The 21,424-nt window shown below is 40.9% G+C and overlaps 1 protein-coding gene across 2 annotated transcripts in view; it reads left to right on the forward strand.

Moving 5' to 3' along the window:
• The window catches only part of arhgef3 (Rho guanine nucleotide exchange factor (GEF) 3), a 371,767-nt gene that overhangs the window by 175,338 nt on the left and 175,005 nt on the right, over positions 1 to 21,424 (forward strand). For both annotated transcript variants that reach the window (XM_068051698.1, XM_068051700.1), the window contains one exon: positions 19,692 to 19,754. In XM_068051698.1, the coding sequence (XP_067907799.1) occupies positions 19,692 to 19,754 (63 nt within the window). The remainder of the gene's footprint in view (positions 1 to 19,691; positions 19,755 to 21,424) is intronic.

Consider the following 21,424-nt stretch of genomic DNA (forward strand, 5'->3'; position numbering starts at 1 on the left):
CTCCCACAAATAGCAATGTGATGATGTCCAAATAGTCTGTTTTTTTGATGTTGATTGAGGGATAAATATTGGCCAGGTCACCAGGGATAACTCCCTTGCTGTTCTTTGAAATATGGAAGAGAGTACCTGAGAGGGCAGACAGAGCCTCGGGGAACCCTTTTCTTTTCATGAACCCCAGTCTATTCCTTAATCAAATACATTTCTACAAGAATTGAGCTCTGGTCTTTCTGTTTCCTTCCGCCGCCCCACACCCCACCACCCTACAAAACAAGAAGGAACTTTGCGTAATCTGGGATGCTCATGTAAATTGCAGTGATTCTATTACCATCTTGTCAGAGACCAGCTAACTCAGCAGTGGTTGAACCTGGAGCCTTCCTAATCTGTATAATGAAATAAATAGAAATGTCAAACAGGAGAAAAAGTCATTTGGCCCATCAAAGTTCATCCCTTTAGTACCTCAACTCAGCCATTATAATAGTCCCATTGTTTTTATCTCTACTAACCCGTCAGTTGATTATTTCAGACATTGATTATTGATGAAAAAAGAGACATACTGTCAATGCTTTTCATCTTGTACTCATCAGGACAGATGCAATAATGCCAAATTTCAAAGGGAGCAACAATTTATATTGCATGAGAAAAGGGTACTGATTGATTGGCACATCGACTCCGATTGGTCGGGGTGTTGCCATAGAGAATGCACCAGGGAACTATTGTCCCCCACGCTTTTGTTTAATTCAAAAAAGGCGCAACATCTGGACATGTTCCTTTTGCCTGCAGAGGATAGGTCCCTCCGTATGAATATATGTAGCTTCCAGCAACTGTTAATGGAGCTACATTGCGAGCACAACTGGTGATCTTAAATTGGTTGTTAGTGTAATTCTTAGCACACTCGGGATTGTTCAGCTAGTGCTGTCTAATCGCAGAATCACATCTAACGTTAGACAGTGTGTTCTGAATTTTGCAAGTAGGGGCTGGTTGAGTACGGTCAATACTGTTTGATATGATCTGCCAGTCGTTGGGTCGTACATACCTGGCATGGCACCGGCACTGGAATTCAAATATCACATTACTCATTTATGTGGTAGGCAAAACGTCTTTTTGGCTTGACGGCAGCATCTTGTTAGTGGAAAATACCACTTGGTTTGCTGCTGCATAGTAGCAGTGTGAAATGGCTAGCTTCACCTGTGTTGCTCAATGTTTTGAGATACCTCCAGGGTAAGATATCAGTGGGGCTTGCAATGTGGCTCATTTACGGTATGGTAACTGGAATTAAACACAGCAGTCCAGTGGCATCCACTGTTCTGGCTGTACAATCATAGTATATATCTCAAGTTATTTGTGCAAATGTGCCATTTTTCAGGCCCAAGCCCAACTGAATTCTTTTGAGCAATTGTTTCCCACCATGCTATGCTTTATCTTGATTGTGTCTGGCTTGGCCTAACCCAGGTCAGTGGTGTTTGAAACTTGATCCAGGCTTGCCTCAAGTGCTCCTGATGAACTCTCCAAGCAGCCGCACTGGGAGCAATGCCATGTGAGATCTGATTTTCACGAATTTTTGGTGATTTTCATATTGTTCTCAAATCAGACTTAAAAAAGGAAAAGTTACTGATTAGTCAAATGTGTTACATTTTGTCACTTGGATATGTAGCTTTTTGTAACTTTCTATAGCGAATAGATTAAAAACATAGCTCCTAATATACTAAAAGCTATAAAATATTTTAGAATTGGCTCACAATAGCCAGCTTCATGTTCTCTTGTATATTTGGTCCAAATGTGATCAGTGATACACACTTTACACCTGTACTGATGTGTATGGCATAAAGTGAAATATAACAAGTCTTGCAGTGGTCCAGCATGTTTGCCTATTTCAGTGACTGCATAATTTTTCCTTTGAATCTGTTTTCTTGGTATGGAACCTTGGTTCTGTGAAATTCTATCAATATAATTTTCCAAGTAACTGGTTGACGTAAAAAAACATTCTACAAAGCCCAAATTTTAATAACTCAAAAAAACAATTGCTTCTCACACTTTAGACATTAAATTTATTTTTGAACCGCAATTAAAATGTTTCACTCTTAATGCCAGGTAATGTGGCGACTTCAGCAGAAATGGAAATGAAGGTTTGTCATTTCTATAAATGGTGATAAATAGAAGAAATACAAGAGGAACACAGGGCTTTGTAATATCAAAAACTAGAGAAAGACAAAAAAGGTTATGATGGAGAGGGAGCTACTAACAAATCCAGTGTCATTAGATTATGCGAATGACATTATTTTCCAGTTATATTTAATGTTGCCGTGCTGCTTTTCAGATGATCCCCTTCTCACTATGAGCCTATTTTTTAACTGCAGCTGTTTTAGACATAGACTTGTTCTTGGTTCTGGTACAGCAGGAAACGTTGACTATAAAGACAGGTAATGGAAACTTTCTCTGAAAAGGTTTGGCCTCATACCCACCAAATATTGTTCTGGAAGTCAGAATGATTTGAAAGAGATTTTTAGTTTCATCAGAGGCAGTACACAACATGAGATTGTTTGTTTATAAAGGATGCCTTATATTTAGATTTATTTCTACAGTATGTCAAAGAATCAGTTTAGAAGCCTGGATTAACTCCAATCTAATACAAGAGGCATTCCAAAGAAAAAAAATTTGATGCTTACTTTTGCCTATTTGAGTTCCAGTATCACTGGAAAAATTTGGAACGCGATCAGCACTCTTCATATTTTATCAGACTGCAGTCAATTGCTGGTGCAGTAGAAAATATCAAGGCTCTCCATGTGCACACCATTTACTGTATAAGACAACACTTAAGAAAATGGCCTTTGGATTTTGCGGTCAACAGTGAAGGAATGACTTTTTGCAGGCTTTTGAATGGAAACTTGCACTCATTGGGCATCTGTTCCAACACAAAGCCCTCTACTTGGGGATCTGTGGTGTCTGTGAGCAGAGCAAGAAACAGCGAGGCTCTTCAACCATTCTGATTGAAGAATCATCACTGAGCTATGCAGACTCTAAACCAGGAAGTATAAGTTAGATTTAAATCATATACAGAAAGTATAAAGATTGGGAAAGAAAGATGGGATTTCGAGAGAGATATATAAAAGAAACAGATAGAAAAGATAATTTTATTTATAGATTTGCAACACCAATTAAATTCTGAAGGAATGAGGCCCCATGCTTGTAAAATTAGATTTTCAGGGCCAGAGAGGTTGTTTAGTAGTAAACACTTATTATGCTATTAAAAAATTAATTACTCCTGAATGTACCATCCATAACTTTTTCTGCCGTGTTTAGTGGGTATCTAGTGGATAAGTACAGCAACTTCTCACCATTACATTGATTTCAGTGCTTATTCTAGCACTGAGCACTATTATGGTGCAGCCTGTGGAAGAGCTGGGTATCTCTAACAGTGAATGCTGATAACCTCATTGTTATTCTCAGTACAAAATCTAGGCCAAGGACTTGAATGGTTTATTTCCAAAATTTAGTGGATTTAACATGTGCAGCCAGCCCATTATGTTTTTTTTGTATAAACATTAATTTCTCAAAAAAAAACTCTTTTTACATGTACATTCCCAATACAACATTGCACCTGCCTTTCTCAACCTCACTTGTTTATATAGGAACTGATGAAACTTTGAGACTTTAGTTTGTTTGACTTGAGTTGGGAGGAGAAGTTTACTGAAATTCTCCTCTTGAAATTATTGGATTTGCAGCCTTCCCTATATAAACAAATTGGGCTGGGAGTGCAGCTTCAACATTTTAAAGAAATCAGACTCTTTGTTACCAACTTATATACAGTATGTTATCATCACAGGCACCAGTTTAGGTTTGGCATCAGGGAGCATGAATGAGACTCGGCACACAAATGCTATTATACCTCATTCATGACGCTGACAGTCTGGTAATTAATATTGCTCAAATTTTCTTTTATCAGGAAGGAACCTGAGTTAGTTAAAAGTCAGTGCAGTTTCCATTTGAATTACAGATGTATCTATTCCTACCTTGAGACAAGGGCCTACTTCCTCATTGCATGTGATCCCAAGCAAACATATGCTGACTCCTTCTAAAGGTTGTGCAGATTTAGATTCATGGATCCCCTTAAGTCAACACTTACGCACAAACATTTAGAGAGAACGAACCAAGTTCCCCACCGCCTAACTTCTTTTTACCTACATAACCAACCAGCCAGTCTAGTGTGGCACAGGTAGTTATAGATGCTGGTTCTTACAATTCCACCCTTGAGCTGCTGTATATGAAGTCAAGAATAAGCAGAGAAAGCATTCAATCAACACCTTTTTCCAAATGGCAAGAGTGCAGTCAGCAGGGCATGCTGAGTGGCTGTTGCAAGGCCCAAATTAATAACTTGATGACAGCTGAAGGTCCACAAGTTTGTGACAGATCTCATTGGCAGTGTGATCTACCCTTCTTTATTATTGCTTAATTGTTAAAGTGTCTGGAGTAGAATCTAGACCTCATTGCACTCAAAAATTTGAGGACTAATGTAGAGCCATAGAAAAATTATGGCACAGAAGCCGGCCAAAAAAAAATAGCCGCCCAATCTAATCCCACCTTCCAGCGCCTGGTCCATAGCTTTGCAGGTTACAGCACTTCAGGTGCATGTGTCCAAAGTATGCCTGAAGACGTCTGAACTGATATCTGGTCAGACCATTGTCCAGATGTCCCTGGCGGACAACGAAAACAGTTCTTGGTCCCCTTACATATTTTTATGTGGATTCGGTTTTAAATCCCCTCTGGAAAATTGGATAGTGATGAGCGGAGCAGGAGCCAGACTTGCTCCACTCAGAATTTATCAGTAGCTGCTAAGTTATTTTTAAAGGTTCAAAAATCATTCCTGTGGAACCAAGAGGAGCAGGAGTGCTGTTTCCACAGGATTCCAATTCCACAGGATTCTGCATCGCCCCTTGCCCGCCTTCCCATTGCCACTCCCCCCACTCCAGACATTTGTCTTACAATGGGTATGGTGCAACAGACTACAGAAGTTCATACAAGTAATATTAATGAGGCCCACTTGTAGGCCGCGAGGTTGGGGCTTACGCTTCCCATTTCAGGCCCCCAAATGGGCCTGAAGAAATTTCCATCCCTCTGTGTTTTGCTGCTGCTTGTTTATTTTCTAATTTTTTATTTTTCAATCATGTGATGGAAAACCATTCTCCACAATTTTAATGTTCTTCCCCATCATATCCCATCAAAACAAATTACATAAGCTCATTACAGCAAACAGATTCTGAGCAGTTGCCGTGACAGTTCCTCGCCTAGCTCACTATACGCCTCTAACGATCAAGTTTCATATTGTCAGCACTTTAAAAAATCACAAAATAGAACAGGAATTACAGTTTCCTAGACAGGTAGTGCAAGCAGTTACAAGATTTTTAATATATTATTAGTTGATCTTGTGACATTTCACACCCGGAGTCAAGACTGAGTATAGTCTTCAGATAATGTGGAGATGCCTTTCAGTCCCCCTTTTCAAATCATATATTGTATCCCAGATGTTATTGTATTTATAATGAAACTGCATTTATAAACTACTTATGCTGTAATTGCACTCTGCTACCAGTGGTGGTGCTGCAGTTCCTCCAGAGGAGGGGGAGGGGGAGGGGATCATTGCAGCAAAACAAGTTTACAGGCAATTTCCATTTTAAATATGGACTTAAATTTATGATGGCAAAATTAACAGGAGGTTGAGATTAATGTAAGATATTTTAATATATAATAAATATATATAATATTCCATGCAATCATCTTCTTCTTTGGCCTCCTTGTCTCGAGAGACAATGGGTAAGCGCCTGGAGGTGGTCAGTGGTCCATGCAATAAAAATGTTAAATATCGTGACATAGCTTACATATGTTTTGAATTTCTAAGTATCAGGTTCATGCTGGTGAGATGTATTGCACATTTTTCTAATCATTATGCAATGACCTTCAAAGCTGCTGAGATGGATAGATTTATCTACTTATTTAGCTACAGTACATGATTTTATTTCATTATTTACCTATGCTTTCTGCACATTGACTACAAATAGGTGAAGATCCAGCCTTCTTTATTCATGTTCAGACTTTTAAATCTGTGAACAATTCTAAGCACATTAGTAAGATACTGAGCTGATTAAAATGTCACTAAATTAAAATTACAACGGTGTTTCAATCAGCTTTTGTTAGGTAATTTTTTTTTACCCAGCGAGTTGATGTGATCTAGAATGCACTGCCTGAAAGGGTGGTGGAAGCAGATTCAGTAGTAACATTCAAAAGAGAATTGGATAAATACTTAACCGGAAAATAATTTACAGGGCTATGAGGAGAAAGCAGGGGAGTGGGACTAATTGGATAGCTCTACCAAAGAAATTGCACAAGCATGATGGGCCGAATGGCCTCCTAATGTGCTATAACATTCTAAAATTCCATGATTGTGTAAGGGGCAAATTCAAAATAGTTTAAAATTACAAACAGCTTCAGCTGAATTGTTAGTACCCTCTTTACTGCATTTCCATCCCCTTAAAACTGGAAACAAACTCTGTTGTGCGATGGTTTTAACAGTTGTTTAATGAGGAGGACTGGAGAATTGCTAATGTTGTCCCCTTGTTTAAGAAGGGTAGCAGGGAAAATCCAGGTAATTATAGACCGGTGAGCCTGACGTCAGTGGTAGGGAAGCTGCTGGAGAAGATACTGAGGGATAGGATCTATTCCCATTTGGAAGAAAATGGGCTTATCAGTGATAGGCAACATGGTTTTGTGCAGGGAAGGTCATGTCTTACCAACTTAATGGAATTCTTTGAGGAAGTGACAAAGTTGATTGATGAGGGAAGGGCTGTAGATGTCATATACATGGACTTCAGTAAGGCGTTTGATAAGGTTCCCCATGGTAGGCTGATGGAGAAAGTGAAGTCACATGGGGTCCAGGGTGTACTAGCTAGATGGATAAAGAACTGGCTGGGCAACAGGAGACAGAGAGTAGCAGTGGAAGGGAGTTTCTCAAAATGGAGACGTGTGACCAGTGGTGTTCCACAGAGATCCGTGCTGGGACCACTGTTGTTTGTGATATACATAAATGATTTGGAGGAAAGTATAGGTGGTCTGATTAGCAAGTTTGCAGACGACACTAAGATTGGTGGAGTAGCAGATAGTGAAGGGGACTGTCAGAGAATACAGCAGAATATAAATAGATTGGAGAGTTGGGCAGAGAAATGGCAGATGGAGTTCAATCCGGGCAAATGCGAGGTGATGCATTTTGGAAGATCCAATTCAAGAGTGAACTATACAGTAAATGGAAAAGTCCTGGGGAAAATTGATGTACAGAGAGATTTGGGTGTTCAGGTCCATTGTTCCCTGAAGGTGGCAACACAGGTTAATAGAGTGGTCAAGAAGGCATACGGCATGCTTTCCTTCATCGGACGGGGTATTGAGTACAAGGGTTGGCAGGTCATGTTACAGTTGTATAAGACTTTGGTTCGGCCAAATTTGGAATACTGCGTGCAGTTCTGGTCGCCACATTACCAAAAGGATGTAGATGCTTTGGAGAGGGTGCAGAGGAGGTTCACCAGGATGTTGCCTGGTATGGAGGGCGCTAGCTATGAAGAGAGGTTGGGCAGATTAGGATTATTTTCATTAGAAAGACGGAGGTTGAGGGGGGACCTGATTGAGGTGTACAAAATCATGAGAGGGATAGACAGGGTGGATAGCAAGAAGCTTTTTCCCAGAGTGGGGGATTCAATTACTTGGGGTCACGAGTTCAAAGTGATAGGGGAAAAGTTTAGGGGGGATATGCGTGGAAAGTTCTTTACGCAGAGGGTAGTGGGTGCCTGGAACGCGTTGCCAGCGGAGGTGGTAGACGCGGGCACAATAGCGTCTTTTAAGACGTATCTAGACAGATACATGAATGGGCAGGAAGCAAATAGATACAGACCCTTAGAAAATAGGCGACATGTTTAGATAGAGGATCTGGATCGGCGCAGGCTTGGAGGGCCGAAGGACCTGTTCCTGTGCTGTAATTTTCTTTGTTCTTTGTACTAAAATATTAAGTAATACGGTGTCATGTGTACTTGATGTAGAGTCTGTTCCAGTGGAGAAAAGCCCCTTTTACCTCTGTGGTGTTCTGCCTTCATCATATTGTCACTTTTCCTCAGCACCTGTGTGGGAGAGCATGTCAGATACACAGGAACATTTAGAAATAAAGTGAATAGGTTTTCTCAGGCAACTCAGCTTTACTGATGCAGTAAGCGTTAATCATTAATTAAAAGGACAGCAAGACAAAAATGAGACAACATGGTTTGACATGCTCATGGACTGATTCCAGTTATGAGCCATTTATTTAATTAATTAGTGAGGAATACAATCAATAACTTTTATCTAGGAGGAAAGATATGTAAAATACGATTTCAGTGGTTGAACCCAATCCACAGAGTACCATAAATTCATTACTAATCTGCCACATTGCAAGCTGTCTAATTCTATTGGCCAACAGTTGATTATGTAGGTTATAGGACTAGGCTGGGTTCTCAGAACCAAATTTGCAAAATCAGAGAGCAAACACAAGTTTGATAATGTAGTATAATCTGGATTACAGAGTCCAATACCAATTAATAATGTGCTCAAGCAAGGCCTTCATGATGCAGTTAATTAGTATTCTGTCCTTTTACCCATGAGTCATGGGTTTAAAGGCAGCTCAGACTAACAGGCTGTGTTGTAGGAGTTGAAGTAAAATGAGTTTGGGCAGTCTTGATACAGTTCTAAGTGGGCATGGGTCATAAAATCATAGAATGATGCATCACAGATAGAAGCCGGTCAGCTCAGCATGCCTGTGCCAGCTGTTTGAAACAGCTAGGCGGATTAGTCCCATACCCCTGCTCTTTCCCCATAGTGCAGAAATGTTATTCTCCTTCAAGTATTTATCCAATTCCCTTTTGAAAGTTATTATTGATTCTGCTTCCATCACCCTATTAGACAGTACATTACAGATCATCATAACTCCCTGCATTAAAAGAGAAGTTACTCATGCCGCCTCTGGTTCTTTTGCCAGTTAAAGCTGTGTCCTCTGGTTACCAATCCTTCTGCCACTGGAAACAGTTTCTGCTTATTTACTCTATTAAAACCCTTCAAGATCTTGAACACCTGTATCAAATCGCTCCTTAACCTTCCCCGCTTTAAGGAGAACAACCCAGTTTCTCTAATCTCTCCACATAACTAAAGTCTTTCATCCCTGGTACCATTCTAGTAAATATCCTCTGCACCCTTTCATAAAGTTTGATGCACAGAATTGGCCGCTATACTTCATCTGGGGCCCTAATTAGTGTTGTATAATGGTTTAGCATAACGTCCTTGCTTTTGTACTCTATGCCTCCATTCAAAAAAACAAGGATCCCTTGGTTTCAACAGCTTTCTCAACTTGTCCTGTCACCTTCGAAGATTGTGTAAATGCATCCCCCAGGTCTCTCTGCTCCTGCACCCCTTTTAAAGTACTATTTCGTTTATATTGCCTCTTCTCATTCGTCCTACCAAAATGAATCACTTCCCACTACTCTGCATTAAATTTCATCTGCCATGTTCCTGCCCATTTCATCAATCTGCTAATGTCCTCCTTAAGTCTGTTACTATCCTACTCATTGTTTACTACATTTGAGTTTTGTGTTATCTGCAAACTTTGAAATTATGCCTTGTATATGGTCATTAGTGTATATCAAAAAGAACAGTGATTCTAATAGCGATCCCTGGGGAACATCTACCATATACTTCCCTCCAGTCCAAAATACAGCCATTCACCACTATTCTCTGCTTTCACCCCCTTAACCAATTTCATATCCACACAGCCACAGTTCCTATAATCTCATGGGCTTCAATTTTGCTAACAAGACTATTATTTGGTACTTTATCAGATGCCTTTTGAAAGTGCATATACACAACATCAACTGTACCACCCTCATCCACCCTCTCTGTTACTTCATCAAAGGGCACGATCAAGTTAGTCAAGCATGATTTGCCTTTTTCTCCTTGGGGAGGTGTTGGCGTAGTGGTAATGTCATTGGATTGGTAATCCAGAGTCCCAGGCTAATGTCCTAGGGACATGGGTTCAAATCCTACCATGGCAGCTGGTGGAATAAAAATTCAATTAATTCATAAAAATCTGGAATTGAAAGCTAGTCTCAGTAATGGTCATAATATGTCGTAAAAACCCATTTGGTTCACTAATGTCCTTTAGGGAAAGAAATCGGCCATCTTTACCTGGTCTGGCCTACATGTAACTCCAGACCCACAACGACGGGGTTGACTCTTAATAGCCCTTGGAAATGGCCTAGCAAGCCACTGAGTTCAAGGGCAAATGGGGATGGACAACAAATGCTGGCCTTGCCAGTGGCATCCACATCCCATGAAAGAATAAAAAATCCATGGTGGATTTCATTTATTATCCTGTATTTTTCCAAGAGTCAATCAATTGTGTCCCCCAGATTAATGTTTTTGAAAATTTCTCCCCTCCTGGATGACTGACCTGTAGTTGCCAAGTTTATCTCTATTCCCTTTTTTGAACAGAGATGTAACATTTGCAGTCGTCCACGGTTCTGGCACCACCCCCATATCTAAATGGAATTGGAAGATTGTGGGCATCCTTCACAATATCTACCCTTACTTCCTTTAGTAACCTAGCATGCATCCCATCCAGACCGGATGACTTTTCTACTTTGAGAACTGCCAACCTTTTAAGTGCCTCATCTTTATTTTTATCCTATCCAATGTATTTATTACTGCCTCCTTTTACTGCCATCCTCTTCTTTAGTGAAGAGAAATGTAAGGTACTCATTTAGTACCTCAGCCATGCCCTCTGCCTTCTTAGGAAGGTCTCCTTCTTGTCCCCCTTTTTTTATGGGATGGGGGCATTGCTGGCAAGGCCAGAATTTGTTGTCCATCGCTATTTGCCATTGAGAAGGTGGTGCTGAGCTGCCTTCTTGAACCACTGCAGTCCATCTGGTGCGAGTACACCCATAGCACTGTTAAGGAAGGCGTTCCAGGACTTTGATCCAGCGATAGTGAAGGAACGGCGATATAATTCCAAGTCAGAATGGTGTGTAGCTTCTGGTGGAACTTGCAGGTGGTGGTGTTCCCATGTGCCTGCTGCCCTTGTCTTTCTAGGTGCTAAAGGTTGTGGGTTTGGAAGGCACTGTTGAAGGAGGCTTGGTAGGTTGCTGCAGTGCGTCTTGTAGATGGTACACACTGCTGCCACTGTGTGTCGGTGATGGAGGGAGTGAATGTTTAAGGTAGTGGATGGGGTGCCAATCAAGTGGATGCTTTGTCCTGGATGGTGTCGAGCTTCCTGAGTTTTGTTGGAGCTGCACTCAGCCAGGCAAGTGGAGAGTCTCCATCATACTCCTGACTTGTGCCTTGTAGACAGGCTTTGGGGAGTCAGGGAGTGGGTTACTCGCCACAGAATTCCCAGCCTCTGACCTGATTTTGTAGCCACAGTATTTATGTGGCTGCTCCAGTTCAGTTTCTGGTCAGTGGTAACCCCCATGGATGTTGATAGTGGGGGATTGAGCAATGGTAATGCCAGTGAATGTCAAGGGGACACTGTTAGATTCTTTCTTGTTGGAGGTTGTCATTACCTGGAGCTTGTGTGGTGCAAATGTTACCTGCCACTTATCAGCCCAAGCCTGAATAGGCTCTTGCTGCATATGGACACAGACTGCCTAATTGGCCCCACCCTTCTTTTCTTTACCCTTTTATTATTTATATGTTTATAAAAGAATTTTGGGTCTCCTCATAAACTACCTGTGGGGCGGCACAGTGGCATAGTGGTTAGCACCGCAGCCTCACAGCTCCAGCGACCCTGGTTCGATTCTGGGTACTACCTGTGCGGAGTTTGCAAGTTCTCCCTGTGACCACGTGGGTTTTCACCGGGTGCTCTGGTTTCCTCCCACAGCCAAAGACTTGCAGGTTGATAGGTAAATTGGCCATTATAAATTGCCCCTAGTATAGGTAGGTGGTAGGGGAATTGAGGAAAGATGGGAATGTGAGAGGGTAATGGGATTAATGTAGGATTAGTTTAAATGGGTGGTTGATGTTCAGCACAAACTCAGTGGGCCAAAGGGCCTGTTTCAGTGCTGTATCTCTAAATAAACAAAAATAAATACCTTCACCCCTCTGCCTCCTTTTTCAGTTCTCCCCTGTACTTTTTTGTGTTCAGCTTGGTTCTCAACTGAATTATGAACCAGACTTTTGTCATGTGAAGGAAATCGGGTCTGCACTGGAGGCCAGCATTGGAGGAGCTTGGATTTCTTGGAGGGTTGTAGGCATAGGTGAGATTACAGAGATAGGGAAGGGTGAGGCCAATGTAGGTCAGCGAGCACAGGGATGATAGGCTCTGAGTCTTGGTGTCTAGGATATGGGCAGCAAAGGATGAGTTCATGTTTATGGAGTGTGGAAGTTGAGAGGCGGGCCAGGAGAGCATAGGAATGTCGAGTCTGGAGGTAACAAAGGCACAGTTAAGTATTTCAGCAGTGGATGGGCTGAGGCAAGAGCAGAGATGGTTGATGGTCTTTGTGATGGAGAGGATATGGGGTCAGAAGTTCATCTCCGGGTCCAATAGGACGCTGAGGTTGCATACAGTCTGTGGCTCATGTACAGTTGTGGCTAACATAGAGGACAGTTTGTGCACAAAAATGGGGTGGTAACAGGCAGAAAATAAAAATGTGGTGGTCACTACTCTTCCCCAACCTGCCCGTTTCCAGTTGGGGAAACCAAAATTTCCCCCATTATGTCTTTTCTGTATTGGAAAGTTATTTCTGGTCTCCCCCCAGTGCATGTTTCCAGTTGTTGATAACCTCATGAACTGAACACCAATTTTAGAGGCTCAAGTCCCTTTTCTGTACTTGTTTTGACCTGCACATTATCAGCACCACTCATCCTGGGTATTCAAATTGCTGTCTTCCTGGACAATTGTACTAATGATGCAAATAGAGTCATAGAGTTATACAGCACAGAAGCAGGCCCTTCGCCCCAATGTGTCTGTGCCGGCCATCTAGTACCTATCTATTCTAATCCCATTTTCCAGCACTTGGCCCGTAGCCTTGTAGGCTATGGCGTTTCAGTAGATCCTCATGGATGCTTATAGATGGGTTTCCCTGAACACACAGACACCATGTAACAAGATAACAACAATGCAAAGAAAACTATTTCACAATTTAAATAAAACTATATGTGATGTTTGCACAACAGAAGTTCACTTAATCTAATCTGCGCATTTTACAAATTCATTTCAAAGAGAATTGAAACACTTTGAGCTTGGGATGAAAACAGCTGTTTGATACCTCCTTTGGAAACTTTGAATTGAAAATAAAGCACAAACCACATTTTTGTAATGAAGAGGTTATTCCTCCTCTATGTGAAAATATTATCAAGCGTAATGGTGCTGTTGGTTTGTAACTGTGGATTTTGTTAACTTCAGTGTAGATTCCCCACTCATTTACCATTAAAACCACCGAGGAAAGATGACCCTGTCATAGGTGAATTGCGATGTGATCCATTTCCCAGAATACACAAAAGTTTGAAAGTGCAGACTGTTGTTAGATTTTCAATAAGTAAATTTATTTTCAAAGATCACCCCTGAGGTTATGACTGATCTTTTCTCCAAATCTATTGGAGAGTGTTATAGCAATTTTAAGTGAAGATTGCAATCTGAGCTGTGTGAACAATTTTGTTGGAAAGTTTCTTTCTTACTTAAGGGAAGGGAGGAGAGTGTTCTGGCCTGATTCTGTCACCATGTTGCACTCTTTTCTATCTTTCTTAGACTTGTGCATAAATAGAAACCTGTTGCTGTGTAGAACAAGTAGTGCAGAGATTGTTATCAATCTTTCCCAGATATGACATGTTATTGGTAAATCTTCTGTTTAATTTTAGAAATACAGTAGTGACTTGAATGCACTTTTGAATTCAATCTTTTCCATCTTCTGATCCCACTCACCCTCATCCTGTTTTTATTTTTTTCTATTTTCACTCCATTCTGTGGCCAAGACTGTGGGCAGCCTTTTTCTAGTCCTCTGCCAATGCCACTCTCCAACAGGAGAATGGAACATCACAGCGTAACTCATCTTCCAGTGTTGCCATGTTCCCAATACTGACGTTTCTGGCTTGACAATGCCATCATTTCACTTACTGTAGAATGTAAAGAAGGCCTGGATTCACTATAATGATTTATATGGGTGATTGCTAAGGAACTCAACAACAGAACAACTTATATTTATATAGCGCCTTTAACATAATAAAACATCCCAAGGCACTTCATAAAGGCATTATAAAAGAAAATATGACACCGTGCCACAGAAGGAGACATTAGATCAGAATGTAAAGTTTGGTTAAAGATTTAGGTTTTAAGGAGTGTTTCAAAGAAGGAAAGCAAGGCGGAGAGGTATAGGGAGGGTATTCGACAGCTTAGGGCCTAGGTAACTTACAGCGAGGTCTCCAATGGTGTAGCGATTAAAATTGGGGATGCTCAAGAGGCCAGAATTAGAGGAGCAAAGGCATCTGGGAGGGTTGTGCGGCTGGAGGAGATTACAGAGATAGGGAGGAGTGAGGCCATGAAGAGATTTGAAAACGAGAATGAGAATTTTAAAATCAAGATGTTGCTTGACTGGGAGCCAATGTAGGCCAGCGAGCACGGGTTATAGGTGAATGGGACTTGGTGTAAGTTAAGACACGAGCAGCAGAGTTTTGGATGACTTCAAGTTTACGGAAGGTAGAATGTGGGAGATCAGCCAGGAGTGCATTGGAATAGTCAAGTCTAGAGGTAACATAGGCATGAATAAGGGTTTCTGCAGCAGATGAGCTGAAATGGATAAAGCTGGACAATGTTACGGAGGGGGAAATAGGCGCTCTTAGTGATGGCGCGTATCTGAGGTCAAAAGCTCATCTTGGGGGTCAAATGTGAAACCAAGGTTGCGCATAGACTGGTTTAATCTCAGACGATTGCCAGGGAGAGGGATGGAATCAGTAGCAAGGGAATGGAGTTTGGAGTGGGAACTGAAAACAATGGCTTCAGTATTCCTAATATTTAATTGGAGGAAATTTCCACGCATCCATTATTGGATGTCAGAGAGGCAGTCTGATAATTTAGTAACAGTGGAGAAATCGAGAGAGGTGGTGTTAAGGTCTGAAGTGAAATACCTGGTTCTTAACTGCAGAAAGAAATATTTCCCAAATATAGATTGAATGTGACATATTTAATGCTTATTGGCATCATTGAGAGATATCTGTATCGCAGAATCATTTGATTTTACACTAACATATCAGATGAATTTTAATTATGAAAGCTTAAACTGTAAGATATTGCACATATGCCACACTTACACTGTTGGAATTTGGGAAATTTACAGTGGCATATGTCAGAGGAAAATAAACAAAATCCAGAAAAGTGGAAATTATGCTGTGCATTATTATTGCACAAACATTTATGTGAAGTATGTTATTTTATCAGAGACCTGTTTATTTTAATCACACATATGTTAAGCTTACATAGAACTACATAGAATATACATCACAGAAACAGGCTATTCAGCCCAACTAGTCTCTGCTGGTGTTTATATACGAGTCTCCTTGCATTTCATCTGCTTCTATGTGGGAAAGTGGGCAAGGGATTGGCAAATGGAATTTAACACAGACAAGTGCAAAGTGATGCATTTTGGGAAGTTAAACCAGGGCAGGATATATACAGTGAATGGCAAGGTCCTGGGGAGTGTTGTTGAGCAGAGAGACCTTGGGGTGCAAGTACATAGTTCCCTGAAAGTGGCAACACAGGCAGACAGGGTGGTGAAGAAGGCGTATGGCATGCTTGCCTGCATCGGCCGAGGCATTGAGTACAAGAGTTGGGACGTCATGTTACTGTTGTACATAACTTTGGTTAGGCCGCATTTGGAGTACTGTGTGCAGTTCTGGTCGCCGCACCACAGGAATGATGTGACTTAAGCTAGAGAGGGTGCAGAAAAGATTCACAAGGATGTTGCCTGGTTTGGAGGGCTTGAGTTATAAAGAGAGATTGGATAGGCTGGGTCTGTTTTTCCTGGAGCGAAGGAGGCTGAGAGGGCACATGATAGAGGTATATAAAATTATGAGAGGCATAGATAGGATAGATAGCGAGAGTCTGTTTCCCATAATAAGGGTGACTAAAACTAGAGGGAATAGATTTAAGGTGAGAGGGAGGAGGTTTAAAGGGGATCAAAGGGGTACATTTTTCACACAAAGAATAGTGGGTATCTGAAATGAGCTGCCAGAGGAGGTGGTGGAGGCAGGAACAGTAGTAACATTTAAGAGGCATCTGGACAGGTACTGAATGAGCAAGGCATAGAGGGATATGGAATTAATGCAGGCAGGTGGGATTAGTATAGATAGGCATTATGGTCGGTATGGACACGGTGGGCTGAAGGGCCTCTTTCTGTGCTGTACGACTCTATGACTCTATGTCCTTTTTATAGTTTGGGGACCAGAACAGTACTCCAGTAAGTGTGGCCTGACGACAGTTCTAATACAGGTTTAACATGATTTCACTACTTTTGAATTATATACCCCTTGAAATAAATCCCACTGTTGTGTTAGCATTTTTAATTGCTTTGCTGGCCATGCGATGCAGTTTTCAGTGATTTGTTCACCTGTATCCCTACATCCCTTTGTTTCTGTACCCCATTCAGTTTCTTATTTTTTAAGGTATAAGTGATGTTTCTATTTTTCTTACCGAAGTGGATCACCTCATATTTACCTATGTTAAATTTCATTTGCCACTTAACTGTCCAATCTGCAAGTCTGCAAGTTTTCTTCTGTTATGCTGTATTATTCCTCAGTGTTACTTATACATTCCCCATTTAATGTCATTTGCAAATTTTGATATCGAGTTACTTGTTCCTAATTCCAAATCATTAATGTAAATTATGAATAACAGTAATCCCAGCACTGATCCTTGTGGAACACTGCTTTCCATCTTCCTTCAATCTGAATAACTACCCTTTACCCCTGCTCTCTGCTTTTTATTTGTTAGTCAATTTTCTATCCATTGAGCTACTTGTCCCCTAACTCCAAATTCCTAAACTTTGCCATAGTCTTCTGTGTGATACCTTAGTGAAGACCGTTTGAAAATCCAAGTATATGACATTTACCTTTATCTACTTGTTCCATTACCTCTTCAAATAATACTATTAGGTTAGTTAAGGTACATCCACAATTTAATCACCTGCTCTTGTAGCCACAGTATTTATATGGCTGGTGCAGTTAAGTTTCTGGTCAGTGGTAACTCCTAGGATGTTGATAGTGGAGGATTCAGCGATGGTAATGCTGTTGAAGGTCAAGGCAGATGGTTAGATTCTCTCTTCTTGGAGATGGTCATTGCCTGGCACTTGGGTGATGCGGATGTTTCTTGTCGCTTATCAGTCCAAGCCTGAATGTTGTCCAGCTCTTGCTGCATGTGTACATGGACTCTTTCAGTATCTGAGGAGTTGCAAATAGAACTGAGAACTGTGCAATCATCAGTGAACATCTCCACTTCTGACCTTACGATGGAGGGATGTTCACTGATGATGCAGCTGAAGATGGTTGTGCCTAGGACACGATAGGAACATAGAAGCAAGAGTAGGCCATTCAGCCCATCGAGTCTGCCCCACCATTCAGTATGATCATGGCTGATCTTCCACTTCAATGCCTTTTTCCCACACTATCCTCATATTCCCTTATGTCATTTGTGTTTAGAAATCTGTCAATCTCAGCTATCCTGAGGAACTCCTGCAGCAATATCCTGGGGCTGAGATGATTGGCCTTCAACAACCACAGCCATCTTCCTTTGTACTAGATACGACTCCAGCCAGCGAGAGTTTTTCCCCTGACTCCCATTGACTTCAATTTTGTTAGGGCTCCTTGATGCCACACTCAGTCAAACTCTGCCTTGATGTCAAGGGCAATCGTTCTTACCTTACCTCACCTCAGGAATTCAGCTCTTTTGTCTATACTTGGACCAAGTCTGCATTGAGGTCTGGAGCTCAGTGGCCCTGGCGGAACCCAAATTGAGCATCAGTGAGCAGGTTATTGCTGAATAAGTGCTGCTTGATAGCATTGTCACTAACACCTTTCATCACTTTCTGATGATTGAGAGCCATCTCATTGGGCAGTGATTGGTCAGATTGGATTTATCCTGCTTTTTGTGGACAGGATGTACCTTGGCAATTTTCCATATTGTCGGGTAGATGCTTGTGTTGTAGCTGTACTGGAACAGTTTGGCTGGGGTGTGGCTAGTTGTGGAGTACAAGTCTTCAGTACTACAGCAGGGATGTTGTCAGGGCCCATAGCCTTTGCTGTATCCAGTGAGTTCAGCCGTTTCTTGATATCACATGGACTGAATCGAATTGGCTGAAGATCGGCATTTGTGATGCTTGGGACCTCAGGACAAGCCTGAGATGAATCATCCACTTGGCACTTCTGGCTGAAGTTGGCTGTAAATGCTTCAGCCTTGTCTTTTGCATTGACGTGCTGAGCTCCCCCATCATTGAGAATGTTTTCTTTATTTTTAACTGATTAATTTAAACAATTAAAAAGAAATCAAAGGAATTTGATACAAGTGTGTTAAGCTTTTATTCAATTTGAATTCCAGGCTAATATTTCCATTATTAATGCAACAGACTAGAAAAAGGAGTATATTTTCCATTGTATGTAAAATTAAAGAAATTATTTTGCTAAACAGTCATCATTCTAAAAAATGGTTTATTAATTTATTTTACCTTTATTCACAGAGGAAAATATACCACAAGTACTTCAAAAAAATATATTTTTGAGAGGTGGTGTAGAGTGCAGTAAAATACACTTTTGGCAATGACTGAAATCCTCCCCCAGTCAGTTAAGGGGTGATCTGATCCAAGTCTTCAAGATATTAACAGGAAAAGACAGGCTAGATAAAGATAAACTCTTTCCACTGGTTGGAGATTCTAAAACTAGGAGGCATAGTCTAAAAATTAGGGCCAGACCATTCAGGAGAGATGTTAGGAAGCACTTCTTCACACAGAGGGTGGTAGAGGTTTGGAACTCTCTCCCACAAGCAGCAGTTGAAGCTAGAACAGTTGTTAATTTTAAATCTGAGATAGATAGATTTTTGTTAGGCAAAGCTATTAAGGGATATGGACCAAAGACAGGTATACAGAGTTAGGCCCCGGATCAGCCATGATCTCATTGAATGGCGGGACAGGCTCCAGGGGCTGAATGGCCTACTCCTGTTCCTATCTTTCCTATGTTTCTATCAATTACTTTTGAAGGGTAGTCACTGATATAGGCAAATGTAGCAGCCAAATTATTGAATGTTACTAGGTATCTGAAGGTTTTGGGTTCAAGCTCACTCCAGAGACTTGAGCAAATAATCTAACCTGACATTTCAGTACTAAGGAAGTATTGGAAGTGCTGCCTTTTGGAGATCCTGTCTGCCCTCTCAAGTGGTCATAAATTCACTTGGCGCCCTGCCTAACATTTATCCCTCATGATTATCTGGTCATTTACTTCATTGCTGTTTGTAGGACAGATTGGCTGTTGTATTTTCCTATATTACAACATTTTAGAAGTACTTCATTAGCACTTTTGGATAACCTGAGGCAATGAAAGGCCTCAAGTTTGGTCTTGCTTTCTTTCTTTACCTTGTCTGACTGACCTAATTTGTTCTATTTTTATAGAAAAAGCGGAAGCAGAGAAAAAGAGATGAAGATTCACTAAGTCTGTGTAGCCTTGATGGAAGTGTAAGTAACGTTTTATTTTTTCTGTAGACTATGCAAACCTCTTTACTTTGCATATGACCAAACGAACTTAGTTATATTGCTAGCCAGTTGACTGTATGTTAGAATATGTTAAAATATGTTAAAACTGGACAAAGCGCAGAAGACAATTCCTTGGGCAAATTTATAGTGAAATATATAACCTGTTTCAAACCTTATTTTGAACCTAGAAACCCCAGTTACTGAGAAAAGGTGGTGGAGAATTTTTTTCCAAAGGACGTTTTAAATGAATTGAATTTGTTTCTGTGGGCTCGTCTGACCAGTTGGTCATGCTTTGTTATTTTCAGAAATCCTTCATAGTTTCCCATTGGTGTTTTCTGGATACATTTTTCATTTTTTAATCTTATGTTTTCTATCTGTTCAGTTATCATTTGTTGCTATTTCACTTTGACTAAAGCAACAAAGTGTGACTTTCCAAGAAATGTGACAAACAGGAAGTTTGTACGGGAGGCAATACTTTAACATATTGTAGATATATTGGCCTAGGTTTCCAATCATAACAACAATTAGTCATATTCATTTTAAATGTATTACTGACTGCATTACGATTGGAAAACTAAGCCATTCTCTTTGTGGCAAGATGTCTGACCTGTGCCAGGTGTCTCCTTTGGTAGTAAGTTTGAAATTGGGAACTAGGGAATCATGAGAGCAAGCCCTATTACTTTTAGGTGCATTCAATATTATCAATATGTATAAACTAACTTTAAGACTTTTGGTTTCCATCAATGATATGCTTTGAATGACTGTTAAGGTGAATACAGAACTGTAAGCTTGATTTAATGTACACTATTACATCCTTCCAACAGTCTGAGTTTGAGAACTCATTATGTGAGGAGTCTTTGAGGGGGGCAGGGTTATCCCATTTCCTGTTACACTGGTATTAAATTAGGCTGTGCAGTGTGTACTTTTTAGGTGCTACATAGCCACCTAAGGTTTTAAAAAAGTGCCCAAGGGGTGCGCACACATTCCTGACATGAAGTGCGTAGAATGACATCTTGGTAAATGGATTTGTGCATGTATACACATACCTAACGACTGCCGGCAGCATGCAGAGCAACGAGATCATGACCCAAATCAGTGTGTAATGCTGATTTGAAGCCACCATTGCCATTTTGGAACTCCACACACTAGTCAACGCCCTGTCTTAACCTCGCACAGCTGAAGACATTAAACAGCATGAAGCCTCCCTCACCAGTGCTATTTAAAGAGATCATGAACCACTTAACAGGTTAGTTGTTGGATTAATTATTCTCATTGCTGGTGCAATTGTACACATTTTTGGAGGTTTCCTATACTTGGCTAAAGTTCCAGTACTCTACAACGAGTGGTCAGGCTGTTTTGCAGTACTTTCCGTGCCATTTAAAATACTGTGCTGGAAGAAGTTGCTTCCAGATATGGTAGGGCTTCCTCTGAGAGTTAAACATGACCCAGAGAATGAAAAAGGTCACACAGAGATGGACAAGCTGCTAGAAGAGAGAGGAGAAGAAGGGGGAGAAGGGCATTTAGCAGGAGGCCATATCCTTGGAAGGTCTTCACCTTCACCAGGGAGCAATTCTGTTATCTCAACTTCAATGAGGACCAATGCATGAGACATCTTCAGTTCACGAAACAGTTTGTGATGAAATCTGTCAACT

This window comes from Heterodontus francisci, chromosome 19, assembly GCF_036365525.1.
Source record: "Heterodontus francisci isolate sHetFra1 chromosome 19, sHetFra1.hap1, whole genome shotgun sequence".
NCBI classification, from domain to species: domain Eukaryota; kingdom Metazoa; phylum Chordata; class Chondrichthyes; order Heterodontiformes; family Heterodontidae; genus Heterodontus; species Heterodontus francisci.